The 20,108-nt window shown below is 42.1% G+C and overlaps 1 protein-coding gene across 4 annotated transcripts in view; it reads left to right on the top strand.

Moving 5' to 3' along the window:
* Positions 1–20,108, top strand: part of Pxk (PX domain containing serine/threonine kinase like) — a 91,435-nt gene that overhangs the window by 10,934 nt on the left and 60,393 nt on the right. For 3 of the 4 annotated variants that reach the window (XM_059274265.1, XM_059274264.1, XM_059274266.1), the window contains exons 2-3: positions 14,125–14,175; positions 16,432–16,479. In XM_059274265.1, coding sequence (XP_059130248.1) covers positions 14,125–14,175; positions 16,432–16,479 — 99 coding nt within the window. Of the gene's footprint in view, positions 1–13,052; positions 13,129–14,124; positions 14,176–16,431; positions 16,480–20,108 lie in introns of those variants that run through there. The other variant, XM_059274267.1, reaches the window with a different exon arrangement.

Raw genomic sequence — 20,108 nt, 5'->3', positions numbered from 1 at the left:
TTCTAGACCTTTTTGGTTTTTCAAGACATGGTTTCTCTGTAGCCTTGGCTGTCCTGGAACTCATTTTGTAGACCAGGCTGGCCTCGAACTCACAGAGATCTGCTTGCTTCTGTCTCCTAGTGTTGGGATTAAAGGCGTGTGCTACCACTGCCCAGCTAGTTTATAAACCTTTTAAATAACACAGAAATGAGTGTGGTGATGTCATACAGTTGATGTTATTTGCCAAGCCATAAAGTACTTCATGTTAATCATTAATTTCTTCTCTTTCCTTTTCCCTTCTTCCTTTTCTCCTCACTCCCTATTAGGTTGGATTTGTTGAAGTATAATTTACATTCAATAAAATTAATCTTTTTTTTTTTTTGCTGGGCGGTGGTGGCACATGCCTTTGATCCCAGCACTCGGGAGGCAGAGGCAGGTAGATCTCTGTGAGTTCAAGGCTGGCCTGGGCTACAGAGTAAGTTCCAGGAAAGGCTCCAAAGCTACACAGAGAAACCCTGTCTCCAAAAAAAAAAAAAAAAAAAAAAAAAAAGAGGAAAAAAATTAGTTATTTTTAAGTATACAGTTTGGTAAGTTTGAAAAAGACATACCTACTGTAACATTTTCTACAGCAAGCATTTCCTTAGCATCCTTTGTAGTCAGTATCCTCTTTTGGTCCCTGGCAACTACTACTCCGAACAACCTACTCGTTGTTCCTGACATTTCATCTTTTGTAGCATACCCTCTATAAGTAAAACTGTATAGGGTGTGTTGTTCGAATGTTAAATGGTCTTTTAATAAAAAACCCAGAGCCAGATATTGGGGTGAAAGTTGAAAGATCAGAGAAGCAGAGCAAGCCACAGCCAACCTTACCTCACCAACTCCTCAGCCGGTCCTGTTTCCTCAGACTGAAAGCCTCTGAGTTCTCACCCATAAGGGTCTCAGCTGAACTACTTTAGTTCCTGTCTCCTCATGCCTTATATACATTTCTATGCCCAGCCATGTCACTTCCTGGGATTAAAGGTGTGTGTGCTTCCCTGTACTAGGATTAAAGGTGTGTGCCACCACTGTCCTGGCCTCTATGTCTAATCCACTGGCTGGTTCTATCCTTCGATCCCCAGGCAAGTTTATTAGGGTACATAATATATTACTACATTGGTGTAGTATTTAGTTTCTGCCTTCTCCTCCCTCTTGGAGAGAAGGTTCCATTACATTGCTAGGCAGACCTTACAGTTCTGGGCTCAAATGATCATTTTGCCTCATCGTCTCAAATTTCTTAGAAGACAGGTGAATGTCACTGAGCTCGGCTCCAAGGTTCTTTTTAATCACTGAATGGCATTTTATTGTGTGTGTAAACCACAGTTTATTACCTCACACCTGCTTTTGGTTGTTTCCTGTCGGGTATGTTATGATAGAGCGGCCGTGAGTATTTGGGTAAAGTCATTGTGAACATACATTTTCTTTTTTTTTTTTTTTTTTTTTTTTTTCCGAGACAGGGTTTCTCTGTGTAGCTTTGCGCCTCTCCTGGAACTCACTTGGTAGCCCAGGCCAGCCTCGAACTCACAGAGATCCGCCTGGCTCTGCCTCCCGAGTGCTGGGATTAAAGGCGTGCGCCACCACCGCCCGGCGTGAACATACATTTTCATTTCTTCTGAATAAATACCTAGGGATGAAATTTCTGGATGATATGCTAAGTATATGTTTTACTTTATAAGAAGTCAGGGTTTTTTTTTTTCAGGTTTTTTCATTTTATCCTCATAACTGTCTGAGTTGCATTTTACTAATGCCCTTTTGAAGAAAATGGAAACAGTAGGTATAGTGGTTCTGGACTTCAGGGCCAGGAGTGGTAGAGTGGCTTCCATGACACCTGTGGTCTTGGAATGATTATCATCGGACCTGCAGAACGGAGGCTTGTTTGAGAGCTGCACTGACCTAGACACCAACAATTCGGAAGTCCCCTTGAGAACCTGACAGAGATTTGGGTGACCAATTTTTCAGTTCTCCGCCCTAGCCACATGAGCATGGAGTTATTCATCACACATACTAGAGGCTGAAGGCAGCACCAGCTAGTAAAGATGTAGTATGAGTGACACATGTAATTTTGCATTTTCCTATAGCTATATTAACAACAGTGAAAAGAAGGCTGCCGGGATGGTCAGAAAGGCCGTCTGTGCAAACACTGCCTATGCAGCCCTGGTGACCCTGGATTCCTTGATGGAAGGCAAGAATTGATTTCTAAAGTTGTCCTCGGACCTCCCCCCACATGTACATGTACATGGCATGCATGTCCCTGTACACACACACACACACACACACACACACACACACACACACACACATTATACACACACCATTCATTCTTATTCTCTCTCTCTCTCTCTGTCATAATTTAAAAAAATTGCTGGGCAGTGGTGGCGCACGCCGTTAATCCCAGCACTCGGGAGGCAGAGCCAGGTGGATCTCTGTGAGTTCGAGGCCCACCTGGGGTACAGAGTGAATTCCAGGAAAGGCGCAAAAGAAATTAAAAAACTAAAAAAGGTGAAATAATCTAAGTAATATTTTGCCTAATACAGTATATCCACAATATTATTTCAATTTGAAATCGGTATAAATTGCTACATTTTATACTCTTTTCATCTTATAAATTTTGTAGTGTAGTGTGTATTTTATGATTATAGCAATCACAAATCAGACTAGTAATTTTAAGTGATCTTTAGCTATGTATTGCCTCTAGCTCCTTTACTGAACAGCACTGGTATAGATCCTAAAAATAGCCAGGCAATGGTGGCACATGCCTTTAATCCCAGGACTTGGAAGGCAGAGGCAAACAGATCTCTGTGGGTTCAAAGCCATCCTGGTCTACAGAGTGAGTTCCAGGACAGCCAAGGCTACACAGAGAAACCTTGTCTTGAAAAAAAAAAAAATCCTAAAAATAATGTTCAAATATATTGTTCTGGAAAGAGATTTGTGGTATCTTACATGGGGGAAAAGCAAGCCATCACACGTTATGTTTAGTATTCTTTCATTTTAAAAAATACTTAATACCTTCAGATAGATAGTCTTTAACTGCACAGGCCAGTCCTGTAGCCACTGTATACTATATTACTCAAAACTTTTTAAAGATCATTTACTTAATTTTAAAGATCATTTACTTATTTAATAGCAGTGGCCAGGATGCACCAAGACTAGGTCCTGTTGCTCACAGGCCTGGCCTGCCTGGCTCTCTTGCTCAGTCCTTCTCACCAGTTCAGCCTTCGGAAGGCCACAGAGACCTAAGGTTTAACATCTCCCATGGTGGCACTACACACATGGGACTACTGAGCCCTCAGATACAGCTATTGTTAGGGGCTAAAATCTTAATTTAATTAATTAAAGTATCTAAGCAAGGTATAGTGGCCTTCCCTTCCCTCTCCTCCCTTCCTCTTCCCTCCCCTCCTTCCTTTCCTTCCTTCCTCCCTCCCTCCCTCCCTCCCCCCCTTCCTTCCTTCCTTTCTTTCTTTTTTCCCTGAGACAGGATTTCTCTGTGTAACAGCCCTGGCTATCCTGGAATTAGCTTGAACTACCTTTGTAGACCAGGCTGGCTTCTGATTCACAGAGATCTACCTGCCTCTGCCTCCCAGGTGCTAAGGTTAAAGGCGTGCACCACCTCCTACCACCTCCTAGCCTTTTTGCTGTTTATTTTTGTAAAAGATTTGATTCATATTCTCTCTCTCTCTCTCTCTCTCTCTCTCTCTCTCTCTCTCTCTCTCTCTGTGTGTGTGTGTGTGTGTGTGTGTGTGTGTGTGTGTGTGTGTGAATGCAGTACCCATAGAGTCCAGAAGAGGGCATTGGGACCCCCAGGGCTGAAGTTAAAAAGCAGTTGTGAGTTGCTTTGTGCCAGTGTTGGGAACCAAACTCCTGTTCTCTGTGAGAGCAGTAAGCACCCTTAACTGCTGAGCTATCTCTCCTGCCCCTGCTGTTTCTCTAGAACCTGCCAAATGTTGATGATAGGATTTAATTAACATGGAGGGAAAATAATGTTCATATTTGTATGAGGCTTCTATGGTGCCCAGATTACATTCACTCCCAGTTGGTGCCCATGTAGTAGGAGGTAGACTGAAACATTTTGGGGTATTAAAATCAAAAGGCTGTGTTCTGAGCACATCTTCCTGACCTGATAGACTGGTTCTACCTACTGAGCTGACCTGAATCACTGAAAGGAAACTACACAATGTGAAAACATCTGCCTAAAGCCATAGAATGTCGGAGCAGTTGCGTCCTTGGATTAGTCTTGGAGGCCTGCTGCCCAGTCATTCTCACCACTTAAGAGCTGAGTGGCTAAGTGGTTTAAGGTAATTATTCTCTCTGAACTTTGACCTTTTGTTGGGTGATGGAATCAGCTGAGTAAGTACCCCATGACATAGGAGCTTGTTAACCTTTGAGGAGGCTTATGACAACATGGTGTGTAATGAACATCATGATGACATGCATGATTGGTTATGAAATATTCATGTGTCAGGAGGACACCAACATGTTCACACTGGGTTGAATAGACTTTGGTGTATTCAGCTCTCCTTCTTGCAAGAACCGTTATTAAAATCAGAAGGTAATATTCTATTAGCTTGACTTCACCCATAATTTCAAGCTTCTTTCCCACCATTTTTTTTTTTCACTTTGAGACAGGGGCTCATGCAACTCAAGCTCATCTTAAATTCTTTCTGTATTTGAGAATGACCTTCATTTTCTGATTCTCCTACCTTTCCTTCCTGAGTGCTAGGATTATGGGTATGTATCACCATGCTCAGTACACACTGTGCTGGAGAGTAAACCAACTGAGCTACATCCCCAGATCATACCCCCACCCCCAACATAGCTATTTTATCAGTCCTCATACAAATAGACATTTAATTTACTTTATTTCCATGTTCTGTTTTCCTAGTCTCCCCAGCATAAATTAAAATGCCAATGGGTGGCTAGATGGTGGTAGTGCAAACCTTTAATCCCAGCACTCAAAGTGAGTTTCAGAACAACCAGGACTGTTACACAGAGATGTCTAGAAAAAAACAAAAACAGACAACTGGCCAATGGTAATAAAATGACCTAAAGGGATCAACTATATTTTTCTTGATAACATCGGGAATCTCAATCCTTATCACTCAGAATTCTTAAAGTACTATGTTTTAAATTACAAGTGTAGCCACTCCCGGCACTGAGAGTGCTGGGGTTAAACAAAGTGCCTCCAGCCAGACTAGCTAGGTAAACACTCTTATTACTGTGCAGTACTCCAGCCTACAAATCAACAAACTTAAAAAATTGGTTTTGAGGCCAATGAAATGGCTCAGTGGGTAAATGTGCTTATTGCCTAGCCTAAAAATCCCTGAGATCCACACGGTAGAGGGGGAGAGCGAACTCTGTAAAGTTGTGTACATATACACTGTAAATAAATGTTTTAAAAAATTATTTTTCCTAGCTGGTGGTGGTGGTGCAGGCCTTTAACCCTGCAAAGGCAAGAGGATCTCTGTGAGTTTGAGGCTAGCTTGGTCTGCAAAGGGAGTTTCAGGACAGCCAGAACTACACACAGAGAAACCTTGTTTCGAAAAACCAAAATAAATAAATAAATTTTTGTTTTGTTTTTGTTTTTGTTTTTTGTTTTTTGAGACAGGGTTTCTCTGTGTAGCTTTGCGCCTTTCCTGGAACTCACTTGGTAGCCCAGGCTGGCCTCGAACTCACAGAGATCAGCCTGCCTCTGCCTCCCAAGTGCTGGGATTAAAGGTGTGCGCCACCAACGCCCGGCCTCAAATAAATAATTTTTTAAGAAATGCTTTTTCTTATTATAAAAGTAAGATGTGTTAATTGAACATAGCATGAAAATACGGTAAAGTAGGAAAGAACTGGAGACATAGAAGCTAGAGTTACGTTGCCTAGAAATTGGAGGCTAATGACTTGTTATCCATGCTGAAGAGAGTGGCTGCTTTTGTTTTTTGTCTTTAGGCACTCTTTAACAGTTCTGGAGACTAACATCCCCTACAGACCCCTTGAAAACTGAGGAGCCTGGCCGCAGCTCTGGATGCCTTAGCAATGCTGTCTTATCCAGTATTCACCACAACCTGTTGGAAAGATATGATTATGCAGAGATACAAACTGAGGCTTAGAAAAATTAAGCTAAGAAACTAGAAGGTGGCAGTTGGACCTTGAGTTAGGATGTCTGCTATGGTTACCCAATGTCCTCCTGGCACCAGGACATCTAGGAGGCCTGTCTTTGGAACAGTGAACAAAAAGAGGTAGCAAAGAGTGTCCCCAGAGTGGGGACATTGCAGCTCTCAGCAGTACTCAGGTCACTTTCAACTGAGTCAGCCTCTTGAGATCCAGAACCACAGAACAATCAGCGCTGCCACAAGTCTGTCTGCATAATACTTCTAGTTCATTATATGATGGGTAGTGCCTTACATTCTGTGCATCCATTTCTGCAGTTTGAGGTGTTCCAGGAATTATTGAAAAAATAAGTAAACGTTATATTTCATTTAAAAGCTTTGTTGAGGAGTCTTTGTGTGTTTATGCTTTGCTTTTATATAAGCGTTAGTTACGTCAGGTGGTGTTGGTGCACACCTTTAATTTCAGCACTCGAGAGGCAGAGGCAGGCGGCTCTGAGTTTGAAGCCAGCCTGGTCTAGGGCTACACAGAGAAACCTTGTCTCAAAACAAAACAAAACAAAAACAAAAAAACGAAGCAAACAAAACAACAACAACAACAAAAGCCATATCCATTCTGTAGCCATGTCTGAAGTCAGAGAAGTTCAGACATTGTGGAATGTCTCTAATTGGAGTATCACCTGTCTTTGAAGTATTTGTGCAAACCAGCTTTTCTGCCTGGAGAGAGACCATTCCATAGAGGGCATCATGAACTTCAAAGGCCCCAAGATCATGGTTGTTTTCACTGCAGGAATCAAAGTGGGCTGTGATGCTTTTCCTTGACTCATCTGTGAACAGAGCGAAAGAGCTCAATTTGGTTTTGCATAATGCAAACTGGGGAATTTTGGTTTGTGAAGAATAAAGCTTAAGGTTCTATGATCTGACTAGTGAGGAGTTTTAAATAGAGTTCAGTGGTTGGAAAGGAGGTACACTTGGCTTCACTCACCTGCCAGAATATATATTAAGACAGTTGTGGTTCTTCAGATGCCTTTAAAAATCCTCAAGATTTTCATTTGTTTGAAGGTATTTTTTGCACATTATTGTTTTGCATAGCAATTGACATAGAATAAAAGTAGGTTCTAAGCCGGGCGGTGGTGGCGCACGCCTTTAATCCCAGCACTCGGGAGGCAGAGCCAGGCGGATCTCTGTGAGTTCGAGGCCAGCCTGGACTACCAAGTGAGTCCCAGGAAAGGCGCAAAGCTACACAGAGAAACCCTGTCTCGAAAAACCCAAAAAAAAAAAAAAAAAAAAAAAAAAAAGTAGGTTCTAGCACTTAGAATCTGCAGATGAAGCAGAGATAAATGAGTTTCAGAGTAAAGAGTAATCATTCATTCTGTGAAATATTAAAGATGGTGAGTAGCCAGGCAGATGGCCAGTGAACTGAACCAATCTATCTATTACGAGACTTCCTCAGAAGCTTGGTGTCCCTGAATGTGATGCTACCTGCTGCCTGTGAGTTACAGCACCATCAAACTTCCTAAGTTTGAACCTTAAAAAAGTACTTTTTTACCCCTTTGAGTCAAGGTCTCACTGTGTAGCCAAGCTGGCTTGAATCTTATACTCTTTCTGCTATACCCTCAAGACAGTAGGTGCATGACAGCTGCATTAGTCCCATGAGTGTGTGTCACCACACTTGACGTGAACATTAATTCTTTAGAGAGATAGTCAATCTGAGACTTACGAGATCTTGTGGAGCTTTTTTAGAGTACATTGATTTTTACTTGTTTGTAGTAGGGAGCAATTAGGTGACTAATGCCCTGATTATTTTGTCTCTGCTGCTGACCTCACATTGTGCTGTGTGGGATCTGGAACATAAGAAATGTGTGATCCTAGCTCTTCAAGACTTTAGTCCAGTTGGAGAGAGCTATTTCCTCAAACATTGATATGGGACAAAAATAGCAGTTAACATTTAAAAAGCTGAGCACTCTAGGATTTAAATATTTGGAACAGCAAACTGAGAGGCATAAAACAGGAATATTTAGGATGTAAGCAGTCTGATAAGAAGAGACTAAATAGATAGAAAAGGTTAGGTCAGTTTGGTCAGGATGTACAAGAATGTAGAAGGTTGGCTGAAGATTTAACCTAGTGGGAGCCACGGAAAGTCTCAGAGCAGAGAAGTATTGTTTGTTCATTTACAGTCACTTGTTTGCAGCATTTTTCTGGGTCCTTCCAGTGATGGAGACGTGCTAGTAGAGAAGTGAGCTTGGGAGTGAACTCAGAGAATTAGGAAGGCTAGTGGGCACTGAGACAAACAGGCTGCCTCCTACCCCAGATTAGCAGCTGGCCCTCACAAAACTCAGTTTCCCTTACTATAACATGAGGTTAACTGTTCTCAAAGCTTAGAATCCCAAGAGACTCAAGTTAAGTATGTACTGTGCCCAAGGAAATAAAAGAGCTGAGCCCTTGTGGAGAGAGGAAAGGAAGAAGGCAAAGATCTTTGAAGTTTGGTGGGTGTTTGGTTTAATGGTTTAATTGTGTCCTTCCTCCCATGCAGAGGTTTTTAGTTCTGTGATAGAGAGCTGCTTCTGATTTATTTTCTTTACTTCTTTGTTCCACTTTTTTTTTTTTTTTTTTTTTTTTTTTTTTTTTTTTTTGGTGAGGCAAGGTCTCATGTAGCCTAAGCTCTATTCAAGGCTATCCTTGAACTCCTGATCCTCCTTCCTTAGCCTCCCAAGTAGTGCTAGGATCACAGACATGTACCGTTACACTTGGCTCATGATTCACATCTTTTATTGGCTTTATTTGTTTGCTTGGTTTTTTGAGACAAGGTTTCTCTGTGTAGCCCTGGCTATCTTGGAACTCACAGAGATCCACTTGCCTCTGCCTCCAGAGTGTTGGGATTAAAGGTGTGCACCACTGTAGCTGAGTTTTTCTCGCCGGGTCCTACCAAGCCCCGGCAGTCCCGTAGCCCACTTATAAAATAAGCATACAGATGCTTATATTATTTAAACTGCTTGGTCATTAGCTCAGGCCTACCATTGTCTAGCTCTAACTCTTATACTCAGCCCATTTCTGTTAATCTATATGTCGCCAAGTGTTCTGTGGCTTTACCTGCAGCCTTTACATGATGCTCCCTGGACGGCAGGCTGGCATCCTCTTCCCTCCGCCTTCCTGTTCTCTCAATTCTCCTCTCTGCTAGTCCCGCCTATACTTCCTGTCTGGCTACTGGCCAATCAGTGTTTTATTTATCAATCAATCATCCACAGCACACCACCACCCCCTGGAGATTGGTTTTATTTTTTCAGATAGGGCCTTATTCTGTAGCCCAGCCTGGACTAGGACTTACCATCCTCCTGCCTCTGCCTCCTTGTTGCTGAGATTACAGATGTGGACCACTACACCTGGTTTGCTGCCAGTTTCTTTAAGAGGCTATGGAACAGTAGTCATTCATTACCCTGGCTATACATTAGAATCACCTAGGGAGCTTGTAGTAACTGTTAATGCACAAGCCTAGCCCAGACAATGAATCATTAACTCTGGGAGATTGGACCCAAGCAAACATATGAATCTTTTCTTTCCTCTTAAGTTTTCTAGGTGATAAGACCTTCTGCTTTTGTGTCAGCATGTCTTTAAAACATCTCCAAACAGCTGTCTGCGTCTCTCTATCCTTTAAGTGCCACGGTAATTGTGAGAACTGTGCAGAAATGAAGAGAGAAGATTTATGTGTGTGAGGGTGGTTTGAAAGTTTCCTTAAGTCCCAGCTTTAAGTCCTTTTCGTCAAGATGGTTTGTGTTTTTAGCCTCACTAAAGAAACTTGATGCCAGACAGATGCAAAATAAAGTTTTCCTACAATCTCATCAAACCAAAGTAACTGAGTATCAGCCACTGTGTGGTGAAATCCAAAATATAACTATGGATGTTCTTGCTTGGAAAATGGTCTGTGTTGAAAGCATTAATCAACAATTTTGGAAATGACTGTCCCTCACCCTTGCACCCTCGGGCCAGAGTCAATGGGTGTGCACCATTAGGGTAATCTAGTGAATTCTGTGCACTAGAGTAGACCTCCATATTTTTTATTTATTTGAGAGAGAGAGTGTGTGTGAGAGTGAGTGATGCATGTCTCATTATGTGTATGGAGGTTAGAGGACAACCCCCAGGAATGGGTTCTCTGTTTCTACTGTGTGGGTTATAGGTATACAAGTCATCAGCCTTGGTGGCAAGTACTTTTATCTGCTGAGCTGTCTCTCACCAGCCTAAGTACCAGTATTTTAGAGATGTAGAAGTAGCCCAGCCTTACAGCTTCACTAGGTTGGGGACCTACCAACCACATCGGAAGGTCCTGGGAGTGATCAAGGTGAAGATTCGGTTCCCAGTCAGCTCCACCAAAACTGTGCTGTCTTGGACAGCTCTCTGTATCTTGTGGAGTATGAATCTGTCTCCTAGAGTAGCTACCCAGAAGACCGAATGACTAATGTAAGGTAGAGGGTTAGTGTAAGTTTCCCCTTAATTCTCTTTTTTTATTTCTTCATTTATGCTCCATATCATGTGGTCCTAGTACATGTCCAATTTGAAAAACTTCAGAACCAGACCACAATGACTTGTCAAAATGCCCAAGTGCTCCACCCTCCTTTGCATGCCAAGATTAAGGATGTAGTGTCAGGAGGAGCAGGAGGGAGGGAACTCTCTGGGGAAGTGGCTACAGATGGCTAGGTTAGTGGCAACCTAGACATCTTAGTGCTCCTGTCCATGTTTTGGGGCCTTGGTGATTCATACTGTCTTGTCTACTACATATAGGGTCTGTTCCACATCAGAGAAGGTGAGAAGAGTGGGCACGAATCACTGGAGAATCTAGGGTGCCATTGTAGCCTGCAGCTCAGGAGGAAGCTGACTTCACAGTCACCAGGACTTCCAGGCAGTGGACAGCTGTGATATTTCCTTTACTTTACAACAATGGAAATTTTAGTGAAGCATTTCATTTTGGCCAGTTTGTATGTTAGTTCAAGGAATCTGGAAAAATCAAATGTCTTTTTAATCAGGGAGTAGCTTTGATCCAATAAAGCAGAATAAAAATTTTCTGAGAAAAAATTACCTTTCTAGTTTTACATTCTTTTCTGTATCTGTAACTACACAGCATATGGTGTTTACAGCCTACTTCTCTTTAGATCTTCATAGGTTTAGTTCTTTTTTTTTGGGGGGGGGGTTTGGTTTTTCCAGACAGGGTTTCTCTGTGTAGCTTTGTGCCTTTCCTGGAACTCGCTTTGTAGACCAGGCTGGCCTCGAACTCACAGAGATCCGCCTGCCTCTGCCTCCCAAGTGTTGGGATTAAAGGTGTGTGCCACCACCGCCCGGCATAGGTTTAGTTCTTTACCAAATACATCAAGTTGATTTTATTAGTCTCTTTAAAACTTAAGTTTATTTTTGAAATAAAAAAATTAATTTATATGTACAGTGTATGTGCACATACACATATGTGTGTGTACGAAAGCAGGCATGCACCTTCCACAGCTATCATGTGAAAGTCAGAGGACAGCTCTCAGGAGTCAGTTTTCTCTCACCATCTTATAGGATCCAGGGATCAAATGAAACTTAAGTTTTGTTTGTTTGTTTGTTAAAATGGAGTCTCTCACACAGTTTTGACTGCCCTGGAACTTACTATGTAGACAAGGTGGCCTCGAACTTATAGAGATCTGTTTGCCTCTGTCTCCAAGTGCTGGGATTAAAGGAAGTACCAAAACACTGGCCTGATTTAAGTTTTAATTAGAAAACTGTACAGTTACTTTTCCCATTGCTGTGACAAAATACCCAGCAGAATCTTCTTAAGGAATGCTTTATTGGGGGTTTACAGTTTGAAAGTTCAGTACCTTGTGAGGGGAAGGCCTGGTGGCAGCTACATAAAGCAGCCGTTAAAGGGCACACAGTGAGGAAGCAGAGGGAGATGAATGATACAGTTAACCTTTTTTTATTTTATTTTTTTGTTTTGTTCAAGACAGGGTTTCGCTGTGTAGCTTTGCGCCTTTCCTGGAACTCACTCTGTAGCCCAGGCTGGCCTCGAACTCACAGAGATCCACCTGCCTCTGCCTCCTGAGTGCTGGGATTAAAGGCATGCACCACCACTGCCCGGCTGGGAGGAGGTCTTAAATACAGGCTTACAGCACAATGGGAGAACCCTGGAGGGCAGAAGTTCGCTATCGGTGTTTTGCAATCTTGCATCTAAGCTGTTCAGTTATCCTTTTTAAACCCAGCACTTCAGGATGAGACTTCTCCCTTCAGTAGAACCTTCTGGATACCCCTTCATAGGCGCCCATTGCTAGATCATAATACTTATTTATCTTGTCTAACAGTAGATCCTAAATCTCCTTTCAGAAAGGGTTATTGCCTATGCCTAAGAGAAGGATGCACACACAGGCAAGGAGAAGAACCTGGGCAGATAGCCTTCCTGGAATTCCCCATTTTGTCTTTTAGCATAAGAATATACCAGCAGCTAGGCACCCTAGTCCATGCCCATGCTCCCAACACTAAGGAGGCTGAGGTAATAGGATTAATTGCAAAGTCTGAGGTCAGCCAGGTCTGCAAAGAGACTTGTCTCAAAAACAAGCCATATTCTCTAGTCCAAACCGATTATTCATTGAACCTAAGCTCAAAAATGGACAGTTTTCTGTGAGTGTTTGGGTCTTTCCCACATCCCCAAGACAGGGTTTCTCTAAGTAGCCTTGGCTGTCCTGGAACTCACTCTGTAGACCAGGCTGGCCTTGAAATCACAGAGATCTACCTGCTGGGATCAAGGGTGTGTGCCACCACCGCCTGGTGGGTCTTGATTTCTTAAGACTCCATGTCTGTAATTTTCTTTGCTCTGAAGTGAATTTGTGTTGAATATTTTTACTTTTTTTTGGATACAGGGTCTCAGTATGTATAGATGATATGGCCTAGGCTGGCTTCAGACGAGTGACCTTCCTGCCTCTGTCTTTCTAGTGCTACCATTGCAAGGTGCTGGGATTTCAAGCATTGTTGCCATGCCCTGCTAAATCTGAAACTTTCTAAACATAGTGTGAGTACTCAGAATGTTAGAGATTGGGTCTCCCAAATAGAGACATAATTTTTTTTGAAGATTTATTTATTTACTATGTATACAGTATTCTGCCTGCATGTGTCCATGCAGGCCAGAAGAGGGCACCAGATCTCATTACAAGTGGTTGTGAGCCACCATGTTGTTGCTGGGAATTGAACTCAGGACCTCTGGAAGAGCAGTCGGTACTCTTAACCACTGAGCCATCTTTCCAGCCCTAGAGACATAATTTTTTAAGTCTTTTTACAAGCTTTTCTTTTAAGGCAGGCATAGTGCCCCATACCTTTAATCCTCATTCTAGGGAGGCAGAGTCAGGCAGATCTCTATGAGTTCAAGGCCAGCCTGGTCTACAGAGTTCCAGGATAGCCAGAGCTACACAGAGAAACCCTGTCTTGGAAAACAAAAGCAAATAACAACAACAAAACACTAAAACATAAATAATTTTTTTCTTTTAAATTTCTTTGTTTTATGTGTATTTTTCCTGCATGTATGTATATATGTATACTATGTGCATGCCTGGTGTACTTGGGGGTCAGAAGAGGGTATCATATACCCTGGAACTGGAGTTACAGATGGTTGTGAACTGTGCTGTGGGTTCTGGGAACAGAATCTACATCTTTTGCAAGAGCAACAAGCACCCTTAACAGACGAGCCATTGCTCCAACCTTTTCTTTAAAGTCATACATTTATCCACATATGAGTCTTTTATTGAAACCAGAGTCTCACCATATAACACTAGCTGGCCCAGAACTTGTCATTCTCCTGCCTTAATCTCCCTGGGCCTGGGAGTACAGATGCCGCCATGACCAGCAGCTCCCTGCTGCCCCTGTGCTGAGTATTGAACCCAGAGCTGCCTTCACCCAGCCACGTTCCGTACCCACACTACTTCTATCTCTCTTTTTTCTTTCTTTCTTTTTTTTTCTTTTTTCTTTCTTTTTTTTTTTTTACAGCTAAGGCTCTTTCTTTTATCCTTTTTAGGAATATATCATTAGGGTACAAAGAGGAATTTCCACGGAAAACAGCTGGCAGGTAAGCATTTTTGTCTATTAGAAAAAAAATGTTTAAACTTGTGGCCAAAGCTGTCTCTGGGTGTCAGAAAAATCTGGAAAAGTCAAAATACTCATATAGTACACATCATATTTCTTTTAGATGTAAGCTTTTAGTTTTCTTTTTTTTTCTTTTTAAATTATGTATATGTATGTGTGTGTCTCAGTGTGGGTTTGTGCAAGTGAATGTCATGCCCACAGAGGCCAGAAGAGAAAGTTGGATTCTGTGGGGCAGGAGCAGCAGGCAGTTGTGAGCCACACGATAGGGGTATTGGGAAGCAAACTGGGCCCTGCAGGAGCAGCATGTGTTCTGAACCCCTGAACCATGTCTTCAGCCCCAGGAGTCTTTAGCTTTAAGACAGATGTACAAAGCCTTTGTTCCTGGTGGTTGGTTAATGTGTATATGGGGTTACCTGGAAGAGTAGAAAGCTATTCTCCAACTCAGCCCAGAATTGTAAAGTGAGTCACCAGATAAAAATTAATGTACCGTCAGGTCACTGTGTTTTATGGAAAGTCTAATCTTGGACAACTGGAGCTAGCTCCTTCACTGTCCCTAAGGAAAGCTCTTCTTGAGGTCCCTGGCTCTGCTTTGTTCAATGCTGGCCTTAAAGACAAAAAGATGATGGAGAAAACTGAAGGTCTTTCCCATCGAGGTTGGCTTGCAAAGGGTAGCTGAATTGTTTATGGGGCTGTTTTAGTGCTTATAGTCACCATCCTACCCCTTCTAATGGTATTGTCTGTGCTCTACAACCCAGCTCAAACCTTGGCTCCACCTTAGGCAGTCTCTGACCACAGTGCTCCAAATGTAGTCTTTTCTTTGCGTAAGTTTCAGACTGCTTTTATTTGAATATTTATCACATCTTTTATCTGTTGAGAGTTTATGAAGTGTTCACCACTGATTTAAACACACTGATTTACTCCACTCTTAAACCATTCCTCTATAGCAGCATTACTCCCACTTTACACTTTGGAGGTAAGTAACTGGTCTGAGGTCACACACTTTAGATGTTGGCAGAGTAGCATTGCAATGTGCATTTTCTTGCACTTAAACACTGTCCTACCTTTGGCTTCCTTGTTATCAGGGATGGACTTATATGTAACGTATTGTGTATTTGACAAGAATTACCCTACCAGAATAGTCTTTTCTAGCTCTACTACCTTATATGGTGTATTTAACAAAAATGGGCTCTTGGACCCCATCTGAGCCCTACCCAATGAAACTGTCTTTAAGTGAGGTTCTAGGTGGTATCCAGGTAATTTTTCTACATGCATTTGAGAATCAGTGATAAAGACTGAAGTTAAACTTTTAAAAAGCATAATAATTTCCTTACCAAGATGTCTTATTTATGGTTTCTAGCTGTAATAAAACACAAAAGACCAAAGGCAACTTGGGGAAGAAAGGGTTTATTTCACCTTACAGCTTATAAGTCCATCACTGAGAGAAGCCAGGACAGGAACATGGAGGCAAGAACTAAAGCAGAGGCCATGGAGGAATGCTGCTTATTGGCTTCTTCCTTATGCCTTGCTCAGCCTGCTTTCTTATAGCACTCAGGACCCAGCCCATAGTGGCAGACCTACAGGGAGCTGGGTCCTCCCACATCAATCAATAAAATGTACCACAGCTGGTGTCATACTGACATAAAAGTAACCAGCACACCGGGGCTAGTGGGATTTGGCTGTGTTCTAAGCAGTAACATCAGTATAACCAAGAAATGACACAAGACATAAAAGCTGGACTCTTTGCCAAGAGGTGAAGCAGTTTTACCTACAGGAACAGGGGAACAGGAACAGGGGAGGTGGCATTTCTACTGGATGAGGTTTTATTCCTGACAAGGACAAATGACATCAAAGCTGTCTGTTTCCTTTTGTTTTCATTTATGCTCAGTAAACCTTTTTTTTTCTTTTTGTAAATCATTAATTTGTCCCCTCCATGTACTCAGTTAATATGAAAGATATTTGAAGGTCAATTTGACTTGAAACCAAGACAAAATTTTTTTGCTGTTTAACTCTCTTGCTGATGCCTTGTGAATTTGGACAGCATTAACCAGCTTACTGCAGCCCAGGCAACCTTTGGAAGACTGCTATGTGCATATTCTGGGCTTATCAATCAAAGTGAACACTAGGCAGCACTGCTTGACTTGGTACAAGTGCTCTAGCTCTGGAGTACCAGAGAATCCCAGGTCAGGAGGTGGAGGGGGTGCTCTGCTGAATCAAAACACCACTGTCTTGTCTCTTACAGATTGTTAGAAGATACAGTGACTTCGATTTACTTAACAACAGCTTGCAGGTAAATGTTTCAAAATACTGGTGACACACATTGGTTGCTTATGATGTCTTCTGGTTAGAAGTCGTATAGATAATCTCCTTTTGTGGATGAGGACTAGTGGTTGCTAGAGTTCATGCAGGTGTATCTGGGGCTCTCTCCTTTACTTTTCTGCTGGGCTCCTCTGCAGTTAGCACTGTAGATCATCATTAAATTTGTTTTTTTTTTTTTTTTTTTTAGATTTATTTATTTATTATGTATACAGCATGTATGACTACAGGCCAGAAGAGGGCACCAGATCTCATTACAGATGGTTGTGAGCCACCATGTGGTTGCTGGGAATTGAACTCGGGACCTCTGGAAGAGCAGTCAGTGCTCTTAACCCCTGAGCCATCTCTCCAGCCCCTAGATCATCATTAAACCGTAACAGTAGAGAGTCTTTTTCTGCTGGACGATTTCTCTGAAGTACACCTTTCTGAATCTCTTGGATTCTAATATTCTTTTTTTTTTTTAATTTTAATTTTTCAGGACAGGGTTTCTCTGTTTAGTCCTTGCTGTCCTGAAACTCACTCTGTAGACCAGGCTGGCCTCGAACTCAGAGATCTGCCTGCCTCTGCCTCCCTAGTGCTAGGATTAAAGGTATGCTCCATCACCGCCCAGCCAGATTCTAATATTCTAACTTGATGCCCTTAATCAAAAGAAGGAAGCTATGCAAAGGATTGTCTAGAAAGACAGCCATTGCCACTAGTTGAAGGCTCTTAGATAGGCTTCAGCACTATCGGGATCCCTGGCCATGTCAAGTCTCTCTCTGGCAGACTGGTCTTCAAGGGACGTGGAGTACTAAAGACTGTCAGCCTTGTGCCATTCCTCAGATGTGAGCAGCAGTAGAAACCTTTTAGTGTGAGCTGGAGTGCTTAGTTAGTTGATGACTAGATTTGCTGAGAGGCAAAGGACTGTTCCCTTTCTTAGTGAGCTAGCTATCATATATGCTTGGTAGTGTATACCAAGGTCAGGAGAACTTCTGGATAGAAAGCAACATAATGCTTCCTTTTCCTTCATACAGCCGTGTTTTATGTCAGACTTCAGAAAATGGTTTCAGTAGAGCCCAAACATTATTTACTGAAAAGCATGAGTACTTTTTCTTCTGCAGTTGGCCCCAGAATCTGCAGGACACTGTGTAGTTGCTTTTGGTTGTGTCTTTGATCCTTGCTGTGTAGTTCTTGGGACCAAGTGCAGGCCTTTCATATGCTATCACGTGCTCTCTCTGCCCTGAGCTGTTCCTTCAGCTGATATTTGGTTTTAATTTTAGTATGGCCAGTTGAAATCTCTAGATAGTAAACATGTTGACAGAGATTGAATGATTGTTATTTTCTTAAGATAAGTCTTGCCAAGTACTGGCCTGGAACTTATTTTTGCTTCAGTGTAGTTTTGCTTTTTAAAATTAGTGCTTCCGAGATGTATCTTTTTTCAAATGCAGATATCTACATACTGTGTGTGTGTGTGTGTGCGGGAGGGGATATTTTGAGACAGGGTTCCATTTAGCTTTACTGTGTAGCCCATTATGACCTTGGACTCCTCCTGATTCTCCTGCCTTCTCAATGCTGGGATTACAGGAATGGGCCACCACCTGGCAGTGGGAGCTTTTCTTCATCCAAGTAAACAAACAGAAGAAAGTACACGCAACTTTTTGGCAGTGAAATAATTTTAAAACAACCTCCAAAGGACTCAGAAACCTCAGAATGAAACTCTGACTGTGGTTTTCAGTATCTGATTATTCTCTACAGATAAATGGATTCCTGCTGAAGAAGAGAAATATAATCCCAAGTACAGAGTGGATCTAAGTACAACAGGAACATACTTTAGTGAAATGACATTTCAGAATGTAAATTTACATGCCACATGATATAATTACCTGAAATGTGTAGAAGAAAGATTGGAAGGAAATATGCCAAAATGTTATCACTGATGATGCCCAGGAGGCAGGATTGTGGGTTATGGGTCTTTTTTCCCCTAGCTCTTTATAATGTTTGGTACTTTCCATGTTCTGTTAAAATGCATGTGAACTATATAAGTGAAAAAAAATAGAAGAAAACTGTGTTTTCCAAAAATTTTTGTGGTTATCATATTTCACAGTAACAACACAGAAAAAATAGCATCATATTTCAAATAAATGCAATGTCAAATTAGCAGCCAGCCAGGGAGACCATGCAGCAATGAAAAGGGAAGGAGAAGGGGGTTGAAATGGTGGGAAAACCCAGGCTCTGTCCTGGTTTCGACCTCAGATCAGCCATCTCTTAGGTCTCATTGTCTCCTTCTCAAGTGAAGGGTTGACTTCTGTGGTCTCTCCTACTCCAAATGTTTTATGATTTGTATTTGACTGCCCATTGTTGACCTTGGATAACTTATTTTATGAGATAAATTAAGGGTTGTTGAGAGTTTAGAACACTGGCATATGATTGAAGATAATTGTTAAAATCTGATGATGGAAGGAAGGAAGGAGAATGACCAGTTTGGAGGTTTTTCCTCCAGATAAAAGCTAGAAACATTGGTAGAGTCTGTGTGTAGTTTAGAAGCTTCTACTAAGCCAGAGGACCAGCTACAGGTTCCATTTTGGGAACTTTCCAACTCTGCACCTCACACTGAAGTTATTATGAATGGAACTCAGGAACTTCTCTGCTGGCTTTGTAGTTTGCTACCCTGCTTCCCCTTTTAAGGGAAGTTGTTTTGTATTTTGTTATTGTTTGTTTTTTAAAGGAGCTCAGAGTGGGAGCAGATAGGGCACATTCAGGGGAAAGCTAGCAAAGTGAGATTTGTCCTGGCTTGAAGTCACCTGTGTAAAGGTATCTAGGGAACCAGTGTCTTAGTGACTGTCACCTTATGTCCATAGGTTCCTCTTTTCTTCCATCTAAGATTTATCTTCTGCGATAAGGTTTACATCACTAGAGAAAGCTGAAGGAGATACAAATAAATGTCCCTTGGATGCTAAACTTGTTAAACATCAGGTTTAAAAATTAACACCCATTGCAGTTTCAGTACTTTGGGGAATAATTATTCCTCTGACACAGCAGGGACTGTATAATCACAGTGTGGGTAAAAGAGCTCTGATGATTTGGGAAAACTGATACAACATCAGGCATATCAGTACTTCCCTAATGTGAAGTGAAGTCTGAAAAATTGACTGAGATAACTCAGTGGTTATCTCCCCAGTTAAAGCATTTGCTGTGGAGCTGTGAGTCTCTACAACCCATTCAAGGGCAGGTGTGGTGGCATTGGTCAGTACTCCCAGTGCCCCCTAGGGTGATGAGAGGCAGGGATAGAATTCCCAGCTTGTGGACCAGCTAGCTCGGCACATGAAGCAGGAAGAACTAAAAGGCTCTTGCTCAAATGAGGTGGAAGATGAGAAGTGACACCCAAGATTGTCCTCCTGCCTCCACACATACATTATGACACCTACACATCTGGGTCCACACACATACACACTATGTACACACAAAAGAAAGTTAAAAAAAAATAGTTTGGTTGAGGCTTGGAGCTTTCACTATTCAAGACAGACATTTTAGGCTGGAGTGTAGCTCAGTTGGTAGAGTGCTTGCCTAGTGTGCCTGGAGCTCTGGGTTCAGTTCCCTGGCACCACATAGAGTATGGTATTGTGG

Source organism: Peromyscus eremicus, chromosome 9 (genome assembly GCF_949786415.1).
Source record: "Peromyscus eremicus chromosome 9, PerEre_H2_v1, whole genome shotgun sequence".
In the NCBI taxonomy this organism is placed as follows: domain Eukaryota; kingdom Metazoa; phylum Chordata; class Mammalia; order Rodentia; family Cricetidae; genus Peromyscus; species Peromyscus eremicus.
This window is presented reverse-complemented; position numbering and strand designations above follow the sequence as displayed.